The sequence below is a fragment of the Cydia pomonella genome, chromosome 12 (assembly GCF_033807575.1).
Source record: "Cydia pomonella isolate Wapato2018A chromosome 12, ilCydPomo1, whole genome shotgun sequence".
Lineage (NCBI taxonomy): Eukaryota > Metazoa > Arthropoda > Insecta > Lepidoptera > Tortricidae > Cydia > Cydia pomonella.
This window is the reverse complement of record NC_084714.1, coordinates 8,519,579-8,531,657: the sequence shown is the minus strand read 5'-3', so window position 1 is coordinate 8,531,657 and position 12,079 is coordinate 8,519,579. Positions and strand designations below refer to the sequence as shown.

Genomic DNA, 12,079 nt, shown 5'->3' with positions numbered 1-12,079 from the left:
TTGGCTATAACATAAATATTATACCTATTCCTGTTTTATTTGTAAATACAGTTGTGCAAGGAAATGTTCTCAAAAAAATTCTCGAATTTTACTTTTCAAGTACCTAATGACGATGCAGAGAAAATAAAGAGATTAATACAAATAAAAATACTTGCTATGTTTTGCTAACTGGATTCGATAGACAAATTCGTTACTGAAAAATAAAAATAAAGCGCTTGAATACCTAACTTGGTTACCATATAATGCTCTGGACTGTACCTAGGTACAGCTATCTACTTGACCTGCCTTTGCGGACATATTGTAATACTTTACCGTTGACGCATTCATGTATTTATTAAAGTTTTATTTTAAAAGCTGCAAATTCAAGCTCTGACACTTTACTGGCTTTACTTCAGTTGTAGTCGGTACCAAAGGGTCGAAAGTAAAAGTTTTTCTATTTACGTACGTAGAAAATTATAATTTGAATGAGGTTAATTACGGTTTATGAGCAGCAATCTTTACGCACTTGCCTATTACCGAAGTTAAGTTATTATTTCGGAACGTTAACCATAAACATAGAGAAATAGTAACAATAGAGTGCTCACTTCATACATCAGTTTTCTTACCAAAACGCTTATATTTTCGTAGTCGACATCTAGCGTCGAGTAGCGGATGCTACTTGACACCAGATGTCACGGGTGTCGCTACTGACGAAAGGTATATTGCTCATCAATGTACAAAACTAATATTACACGCAGAAGGAGTTGAAAATAGAGTTCCTTTTAATCCGGTTATAAAATTAGCTGAAACTTATTGAGCATTAGACTTATCGCTCGCCACGACATCTATTGTCATGTAGCAGTACTGATAAATCCGCTACTCGACGCTAGGTGTCGACTATGAAAATAATAAGCGTTTTGGTAAGAAAACTGGTGTATAGAGTGAGCACTCTATGCTTACTTATTTCTGTATGGCACTACGTTACATACCAATGTAATAATATCATTGACTGTACCGGTACATATACATTGTGCTCGCATTGTGGTAGGTTAATTCGTGTGGGGAATGCTCGACATTTCATCGGTATGCTCATTATTGCTGACTATACTTTCTCTGTTTCTAAAATAGATTACTTACGGTATCCAAGCTACTTAGATTGGTTACTTGTTGTTTAAAGTCATTCATTCATTTCATCTGTTGTTTATTATGTGTCAGTAAAATGTTACATGCTATAAATTTTTTCAACATTTGGAGTTCAAATTTTTAGGTTACCGCGTTGTCTCACGAGTCCTAATAATAAATAAATAAAGAATTATGCTTAGATACGTCCCACTGCTGAGCACAGGCCTCCTTTCATATGCGAGAGGGCTTGGGCTATATAGTCCCCACGATAGTCCAATGCCGAATGAGAACTGAAAATATCCATACTGAAGTTTTAAAATATATTATTCCATTCGTGATTAGAACATTCGAGGTAATGATTTAAATTAACTGTTCCCATACAATACAACAATCCGTCATACCCATTACATAACATACCTACAATGTTAAGAAGTGCATAATGATGATTAGTCGCAGAACTGACATCCATTATCATATACCCTTGCATATAACAATAAAGTCAAGAAGGTTGCTACCGGCAACCATACTACTGGCATTTTTACTGTTTCATTCTTTCATAATATATTGCTCTTTCATTTGATTTTGACAAGCGCGAGAGATGAAGTTAGTCGTATTTTGGCTTCACTTTTTAATAGATCGCCTTTATAATAACTAGGTTTCTAGAGTTCCTAGCCTTTCATATGTTTAGTAACCAAGCAATCTTATATTTACTTGTATGTTATGTAGTGTCGTCACGAACGTTTGTTTTCCATTCGCTGTGGAATCCATTCTGTTGGTGTACTTCATTTGCGCTCTATTCGTAATTGCGTTGCAGCACTCATTAGAACTGGAAATATTGTAACAATACCTTCATTTGCTACCAATTTAGGTCAAAACCTTTTATCATTAGCGCCTGTAAAATGTAACCTTGAAAGTCTGTTTTACATCGTCTTTAAAATGAGATCAGTTGGAAAATGTGCGTCCATTCCATGGGTTGCCCTACGCCTACTCAATCAATACAAGTAGAGCGAAAGGGTTAGAGGTCTTTCCACTGTCACTGTTTTTCACAGAAAGGAAAGGGAAAGGACGGTATTACTGAGCCCTAACAGTATTTGTTACTAGCATGACATTGTCTGACTCTAAATAATTTTGCGTAATAATATACATAAGGGAGTCTTGCACAAAACGTTTTCACGACATGGCGTTGGCCAGTGTTGGGCATAATTCAATTAATTTGTAATTGCATTACGCATTAAATTACATTTAATGCAATTACTTGTAATGCATTACGCTCGTAATTGAATTAGATTTGATTTGAATTACCTGGTAATTTTTAATTGAAATTACATTAATTCGTAATTGCATTACGCAATTACGTTGTGTAAACTATTTATTACTTACAGAAACAGGATCAAATTTATCCACGTGGAATGGTTAAGGTAAATATTCAGTCAAGTTTAAAACATTTATTGGATAAACATTTACCAAAATACAAATTACTAATAAGCATTTAAAGAAAGTGCTTAAATATAAGTATTTTTTTAGTCTTAAATTTTCTTAGTTATATGATTTTAACAAGTTTAAGTGTAAATCTTCGAATGGTAATATAATCATATCCGGGAGGTACAGTCAACTGTAAAAGTGTACATATATGTGACAGTCCTAAATAAAAGGGACCTTGTGGCGGAAATTAAGTTATCTAAGGGATAAAAATCTAGAAACATATACCTAACTATTAATACAACAATCAACCCACCTAAAAATACCGCCATAAAGTCCCTTTTGTTTTGGACTGACAAAAATAGCGTCCAAAGTTGAAAGTAAGATCTAAAACACGTACTAAAATACTAACACAACTATGTAAAAAAAATTGTTGAAAATTTTGAGGAGGAAAGTTCCTTAAAATTGAGTTGCAAAATTTGGCCTTAACATATTAAATTAAAACACAAACCCACAAACAAGTATAGCATGCTATTAGAAACAATGAAAATGTTTTACTAAGTGAGTGTAATTTCTAATGCATGAAGTAATGCATTACGAATTAAAATTACAAAATGTAATTTCTAATTGCATTGCGAATTACATTTTGTAATATAGTGAAATTTTAATGCAATTAGAAATTACATTTCCGTAATTTCAATTTATAATTCAAATTACATTTTGTAATTGCAGTGCATAATTCGTAATGCAATTACTTTTTTCCCAACACTGGCGTTTGCCCTACGTTAACGGATGACAAGCTAGTTAGTTTAGTATTTAACACTATTTAGTTTAATTGACAATAATATGTATTTGTCTGTCTGTGTATACCGTACTGTGCACACGTACTAATTACAGGGAAAAAAATGTTTTAATTAGTTCCATGGTGCTCAAATAAAAAGTCTTAATTACAACAAATTTTTACCGCGTAACTTGAACGAGTGTGAGCTAGAAGGGTTTCGATATGTTCATAAAAGCATGATAGATAACTCAGTTGTCGCGATGATCTGCTACATGCCTAAATTCAGACAATATTTCTTACGTCTATGATTGCTCTGTAGTCTGATTTGGATTCCGATTATTATACTTTTGCTTTCGTAACTTCAGGTATCATCAGCCTATTGAGCCTATTAAAACTGCGTAACGCAAATTGCCTACAACTATGCAACAAAACGCGAGAATTCTTTGTTGATTGTTAAAATTACAGCAAAGTGGGTATCATATACCCTAATCCGGGATATAAGTCAAATTTCAGCCAAATGTTCAGCCGTATTGTGGAGCAAACATCTAAATATCGAAACATCCTAAATTTCATATTCATAATCAGTAAGATATTCTAATTTTGTCTATAATCACCCACAACTATGCAAACAGAACGAGCTCTTTGTTTACGTGTTAAATTTACAACATTCAGTGAGTGGCATCCCGTTCCGGTGCTGATTTGACTGACTGCGCCACGGACTAAGTTTTCCTGCGATTTCCCCGCCGGCGCCGGCCGCTCAGTCCGCGCCGCGCGCGCGCATACGCACATTCCTCCTCTCGATAATGCATTTCGATATACTTCAAAAGTTCTTCGCACTTCAACTCTTACTTTATGGCCACATAAAGTGTTAGCGATTTGTTTTCGCAAAGGATTTTTTCGCGGGTGTTTTTTAAAGTGTTTGCTTCAGCATGTCATTGGATATTATGTTTTTGACAAATGACAATCTGCGGCGGATACGGAAGGAGCCGCAGGTTCTTGGACTTCGTTATCGAGTATGTTTGTTTACTAATTTGTTTATTAAAATTTTCCTCATGCTGGGCTATAATGTGCCATCTCCATGTGCTAGAAATCGCAAAAAAAGCTCTGAAATAATTATTAAATAGGTACATTCAGATTTTCTCTACAGTCGCCATCAGATATATCGGAGCGGCAAAGATGCTCAAAACCATCTGAACACGCACTCTAACGCCTTAACAATAGAGGCGTGTTCAGATATGTTTCTATCGTTAAGGCCTAATGCTTGTTCAGATGGTTTTGAGCATCTTGGCCGCTCCGATATATCTGATTGCGACTGTATCTATTACCTAGTTGGTTTAATTTCTACGAGATTCACCCAGCCGATGAAAATATTCAAAGAATTAATAGAAAGTTTATGAAAATAACATGAAGTTGATACATGGCCAGTGCCGTATGTGGTATAATAACATTAACGATTAATGATCATAATATAAAACTAGAATTTTATTATTTATGATTTTATCAACACTTTACATTAATTACTGCACTACACATTAAATAAATAATTAATTGTAAACTTATTAAGAAATATCCTATCATGGGGCTCGCCTAAAACTTTTTCTCATTTAAGATTATATACCGGGCTCTCTGTCTCTCAGTCTTAAGATTTACAATTTTTCATACAAATTAAATATTATCTTCAATGTACGCCATCATCGTTGCTAGTCACACTTAAACTTCGCAAGAAATTGCGTCTTAGAATAAACTTTGAAGTGCACTAAAAATCAAAACACAAGTTATTTTTAAAAGACGCTGAACAAATGTTGGTCAGTTTGAAGAGTACTACCTGCAGTTTAGTTTTTTGCTCCTGTTATAGGCCCCACCCGGTATACCACGAGTGCATCTAATGATTGTTAGACGGTTACGTATAATACATACATTACATACATATAAATAATTCAAAAGCGAAATATAAATATTACGTAGTGAAGGTTGCTTGATAAGCTTCCTTCATTTGCTTATTTATTATTATAATTCGAATAGAGTATTCCACCAGATCTTTATCTTTTAATTATTGTTAGATTCATTTTTTACATAAGTATAACACTATTTCTCCATAAACACATGTTTTTCCAGTCCTAACCCTAAACAGAAATTCTAAAGAAAAATGAAGTGATAGGATATGTTTTATACTGGTTATATTATTTGTGACATTCCATGCCTAAATGCACATGGAGCATAAGGACCCTTTAGGCATGGAACGCCTCATTTATTTACCGGCAGAAATTCAACAAGTCTGTATAAGTAGTTTACTTGTTCTACCCCTTTAAATGAGCTATAGCAATTCTTGAAGAACTATAATAATAAAAATAGCAAAGGCCTTAAATCTGATTTCACTTTTCAAATGATGAAACATCTGAATGTCGTTTATTGATAATTACTCTTTTTATATGCACCACGTGTGGCAAACAAGCATACGGCCCGCCTGATGGTAAGCAGTCACCGTAGCCTACGGACGTCTGCAACACCAGAGATATTACATGCGCGTACTTGATTGTGAATTTGGTCATTTTTGATATGAAAAGATTTTTACGCAGATTTTCCGATTTCGAGCGCTCGATTTCGTCACTCGAAAATCTGTGGAAAACGGCGAAATGGGGAATCTAGTGGCACTTACCACTCGTTTTCAATTCTATTAGTAGAATTTACACGCCTAGTAGTGGAGATAACACTGAAACGAATACGAGCGCTTGAAATTAAAAAAATCAGCCCTCAGGTCACGTCTAATGTGGTCGACATTAGGTATAAGGCTTTATTTCTATTTACTTTATTTATATTACCTTAAAATGTTATGTTGTATAGATTCGTTTTCATCTGTATCTTAAGTTCGTAAATGTAACTACCGTAAAAAGTGTTCGCGGCATCGCGTTATAACCATTACACCAATCATCTAACTGTAACATCGAGATCACTGCAATGAGCCCGAACATGATTCCCTGTTGTAAGTAGGTAAGTTTGCAGTTCCAACTACAGTATCGCGACAAGTCTGCTATGCCATTACTATTTTTATTATAGCAGGATTTCAAATGTTAAAAGGAGTGTTGACAGTGTTGTTTATGCTCTGTTTTTATTTCGAACACACTTTTTAACGCCTGCGCGCAGTAGACCGGGTTATGTTCTTGACGCTACCGAATGGTCATACAAATAACTTTATTTTGTTTAGATGGTCAGACAATATTATATATAACACATATTTCACCAGCGTCTGGCATGCAAAAAACTTAAAAACTAAACATAAAAATAAGTTTAAACAATCATAGTCTAGGCCTATATTATAATATTATATCACCTACTCGACTGAAAATAAGCGCTGGTGGCCTAGCGGTAAGAGCGTGCGACTTGCAATCCGGAGGTCGCGGGTTCAAACCCCGGCTCGTACCAATGAGTTTTTCGGAACTTATGTACGAAATGTTATTTGATATTTACCAGTCGCTTTTCGGTGAAGGAAAACATCGTGAGGAAACCTGACTAATCCCAACAAGGCCTAGTACCCTCTGGGTTGGAAGGTCAGATGGCAGTGGCTTTCGTAAAAACTAGTGCCTACGCCAAATCTTGGGATTAGTTGTCAAAGCGGACCCCAGGCTCCCTTGAGCCGTGGCAATATGCCGGGACAACGCTAGGAAGAAAGAAAAGATCACCTACTCGACTGAAACCTGATTTTTGCCGAGACTTGGAGGTTCGGTTTTTCTCTAGTTTTGGCCGAACCGAAGCTTCTCGGTCAGACACTACTAAATACCTGTAGGTTAAAAGTGTTCTTACAAAATTTTAAATGGCTGCCGGCAAATCGAATGTGCTGATGATTTAATATAATTATGTAGAGATGGACATAATTTGGCGCGTACAATATGTTGTTAGCTAAGGTAGAAGTACTAGTGCTCGACGCTGCACTAGTACTCGACATGGGCACTTTATGTCAAAGTGACAAGGATTAAGTTCGAATACAGAAAAATCTTCGTTGTTCAAATTCAACCTATATTTCCATGAAATAAAGTGCCCATGTCGGTGACTAGTGCAGCGTCGAGCACTAGTACTTCTACCTTACTACTAAGTTTTATAATCGCTGTGATGTCTGTCGTAGCGTCGTAGGAGGGATTTAAATCTTCTCGGGTCAGAGGTGTAGGGTTAGAGCCGGCGTAGCTTTATTTGACGTTCATAAGAGTATGTATCTTTATCTGTAAAATAGATTAACAAATAAGCTTAGAGTGTTCACTCCATACATACACAGATGAAGCCCCATTAAAAGTTTGAAAATGATCTAGCCTAAAAGATTACTATTCATTCAATTTTACCTTCATGTTAAGAGAGTTAACCTAGCCTCGTGATCGAGTTGTTACTTACACGATTGGCTGACTAAATGATCACTATTCGAAATCATTTGTGCGTGGATGGTTATTGGTTATGATAACTATACCTAGTACGATGAATGTCAATAATTTACTTACTTATATTGACTCCCGGGCTTGAGTTTATCACAAATTGTTCCGTGCCTTTGAAGATATAATGATGCAAGCTTTCATGAAACTGCTTAGGTAGTTTAAGTATCTTAATAATTATACACTAAAGAAGGATGAAAATTTGTCACTTGATATGAAAATAATTAACAAAGTTACCCCAATTTAATTAATGCTTTGAACGCTATTTTTTTTTTTTTTTTTTTTTTTTTTTTTTTTTTTTTTTTTTTTTTTTTTATTACAACATTAAAATATAAAATATGTGTACCACAAAACAAAATATTCGCCAAACTGCGAGACAGTTTGTTGGCGATGAGCTCGCTCGTTATACTTATAAAAAGGTACATAATTTTGCACTGTCCTACCGTCCCGGCATGGCCAATTTTTATGTAGGTATTACAATTATGAAGTAGGTATAACGTAGGATTGGTGACTCAATACTGGTGGCGCGGGCGCGGGACAGGAGCACAGCGGTGCGTAAAAAAACTACCTTAACGCTAATTACTACGTTTGTTTATAAACTAACAACTCGTTATATTTTTACAACACAAGTGGCAAGAGGCACTACAATAGTTGATTTATATGAAGTTATTTTATGATACTAATATTAATGTTAGGTATTTAATTTACTATTCATGCTTTATGGAGTTATCGAATCTGTCTATTAATATTTCTTTAAATTTTTCTTTCAGGCTACCTATTTTTAATTTAGGGATATCTAGCAATATTGGGTATTCATTGTAAATTTTTGGGATTAAGTATTCTTGGGTTCTCCGACCATAATAGTTTTTGGCTGCAGGTTGATACAATTTTACTTTTTTAGATGAGCGAGTCACACGTTTATTCTTTTTCTGTACTTTAAAATCATCTGTATAATACGTATTGATAACATTTAAGTATGTGACTTTGCAATGCACTGGGAGAATTCTACAATATGAGAACAGTGAGTCATACTGATGTTTATACCTATTCCTTGTGTTTCGCCCAACTAAATATTTAATTAACCTAATTTGGAGTTGTTTTATTTGGTCTAAATATGTTTTGAAGGTACGTCCATAGTAACTGAGTCCATAACTTAACAATGCGTCCGCCAGGGCATGATAGACAATATACAAGGTGCGCTTGTTGACTATTCTGCTTAAATGATAAAATTGCCCCAATATAGCTCGCAATCTATTACATACCTGATTGATATGCAATTTCCAGTTGAAATGTGTATCAATTAATAATCCTAGGTATCTAAAACTGTCAACTAATTCAATTTTACTACATGTACAATTATTTTTATTCCAATGAAGACATTCATACGTGTGTCCTATAATACTAATATCATTCGACGTTATTTGATTTGCTTTTTTATTATACGGTGAAAATATTCTCATACATTTAGTTTTGTTAATATTCAATATTATTCCATTATCGTGCGCCCACTTGGTAATGTTCTCAAAATCGTCCTGCACCTTGGTTACCATGTCCGACAGATCCCCGCCGGCGAGCACCAGGCACATGTCGTCCGCGTACATATAGACCTTGCAATGCTGGACAACATTCGACACACTGTTCACATGCATCACGTAACCCACGGGCCCGTAAACTGAGCCGGTCGGCACGCCAAGACTGACGCAACCATTTGAAGTAGCGGTAAAAAGTACCGGTAAAACGCATACAATTTCAAATACGATTTGTAGAATGTTGCAAATGATAGGGTACTGTAGGAAACATTCTCATTATAGATATTTCTAAAATTGCTGCGTTTGTTTTCTTTACAGGGCTTATCGAACGGCGTGGAAAATGATCAGAACACTGCTAATATACCTCCCGGCGACTTAACGCACAAGCGTCTCTCCACCGGCTCCACCATGTCCAACCAAAGCGTCGACTCCGGCAACGTTGACTACGCCCCCAAACACCAGTACCTGCCGCACAGAGAGAGCGAGGAAAAAACCTTCACGCAACCCAAAATAACCAACCCCCTATTCGGCGTCAACGCCGCCTCACACTACGCCCCCCAACCGGTCCTAGAAGAAGAACCCAAGCACTACGAAAGACCACTACCCAACGGCATCCGAAAAGCCCCCGAAGGCCAAGACAACGATACCCTCAAAAACGAGGACGCGATTGACGGTAGGAAAGACCTAGTAGTGAGCCCGAACCAAATCGCCCTCACAGAGGGCGCTGCCACCTACACCACAGACAATAATGGTAAAATCAATGTTCATGTCACCGTCATGATTAACGCAGGTAATTATATGCATCCTTACGATACCCTCGTAACAAACACATATCTATATATAGCACCAGTTTTTAACAATTTATATAAAACGTTTATCTAACAGTTTTTGCACAGTGATGGTTTATAAATACATGTAATGGAAGGGGCCTGCGGTCCCCGGGTCGAGCGCTCGAGGATGCATATCTGAGGCAAGCGTCTCCTTGTAGTTGCATGACTTGCATGCCGTGTTCGTTGATATTCTTTCTCCCTACTGATGCGAGTTAGGTCTTGGTCGAGTTTTAAGAGTCACTATGGGTCCGAATGGCATGGTCGATTCGCATAAACTGGGTAGGTAATTCGACTAATTCTAATTCTCAGTATTCTAGCTCTACTGATAAGGACAAATGGGAATTTGAATGTTGTTTCTTTTGTCGGATCGAATCACGGGACTTTAAAAAATCCTCAATTTTTATAGATAGTTTAACACATAATGTTCGCTCAATCTGACATGCCAGTTTTTTTTAGAGCCTATAAGAAAACATCATCGTAACGGACAATCATTAAATCTATCTAAAGGGAATAACTTTATCTGTGACTAAGTAGCCTTCGCGTTTTTTTTAAAACACGGCCGAGCTTTAACTCGCAAGACTACTCTCTTGTGACAATCGTTCTGTTATAGTTAGATGTAATTTGTATTGTAGTTTGTCACTATGCATGCTGATTTATTGTATGTATTTTGTTTTCATGTATCTATTCTTTGTTCATCCTTTTCTCGTTTTACATTTTGGTGGTTCAATTGTTATTATGTCCCGTTAGCCAGTACAAAGCTCTTTCAAAAAAGAAAAAAAAAAGAGTCAGTGGCAACGAGTGATAAGAATAAATTGATCCACCAATTTTTATGGTTTACACTTTAGGAGCATTCCATGGTTATGTAATCGACATTCGTACTATATTTTAAGACTTTACAGGTCTGTTACTCGTTTCAATTGAGTTTTCGTCATTTGCTAATTATATAATAACAACACTATATGTGTACTTAAAAACATCCATTAACTACTTTTGTCATAATGTCCAAGTTCGTAAAGAAACTAGGTATCAGCCAAACGTTATGTAAGCGACAACAAATCAACCTAGTCTGAAACATAAGTGATATTTTCGAAAGTTTTAGCGAAATACGAGACAAAGAGGAATAAAGAAAAATTACACTCGTAAATAAAACAATAGTCGTTTATTTACAACAAATAAAAGTTTCGTTCTTCTAATAATTTTAAAGAAAATAAATAAAATGTGTAGCGTTATGTAAGCGACAGCAACGTTATGTAAGCGACACGTACGATTTTACACCAAGAATCTCGCATGCTTTGGTCTAAATATTTTTTCTTGCGTGTCCAATGCATGGACTTTACCTTTTAATATTTCACCATCACAGTACAAAATATGAAATTTTGATATTCCAGGAACTACATCCACCTTTTCCCATGGATTTTATGCTGCCACTTTGGCGTCTATTTCTGTTTGAGATATATATATTACTTTCGTATTTGACACGAGACTTGACGCGAGGTATGCAAAATCTTCTGCTGATTGTACGGGTGTTACTTGGCCTTGCGACATTGATTTCTGACGCACCAAATGCTTAACATTTCCACCTACACCATCTATTACTCCTTTACCATGCGATGTGGCCGAATACTTCCAAGAAAAGGTTTTCTTATATTTTTTGGATAAATAAAATAACAAACGAACCATGAATTTGTTTTTGAACTCCGAGGATGGGCCATCACCCCAAATCACGTCGGTAATGTTTGCATCGTTGTCTTCAGATATTAAGTCGTACAAATGATTTATAAAGACAAAAATGGTATCTTTGTTTTTGGGACAGTCAGAACAAATCACATAAGTCCGGCATACATTTTTGAAAAATTACATACATTTTTGTTTTTTTTTTGTAGTCTGGATCTTCTTTTTTTTCTCACGATACTTTTTCTGTCTCGCTTTGTTCGAGCTCTTCTTAGGCGGTGGATCCATTAAAATTTGTAGACGAATCAAGCTTAGAACACGCACTAAACGTTTGTT

General features: G+C 35.9%; 1 protein-coding gene across 4 annotated transcripts in view; it reads left to right on the top strand.

Annotated features, from left to right (window-relative positions):
• Positions 1 to 12,079, top strand: part of LOC133523423 (protein phosphatase 1 regulatory subunit 16A) — a 53,782-nt gene that overhangs the window by 34,930 nt on the left and 6,773 nt on the right. For 2 of the 4 annotated variants that reach the window (XM_061858995.1, XM_061858998.1), the window contains one exon: positions 9,561 to 10,032. In XM_061858995.1, coding sequence (XP_061714979.1) covers positions 9,561 to 10,032 — 472 coding nt within the window. The remainder of the gene's footprint in view (positions 1 to 9,560; positions 10,033 to 12,079) is intronic. The other 2 variants (XM_061858997.1, XM_061858996.1) reach the window with 2 other exon arrangements.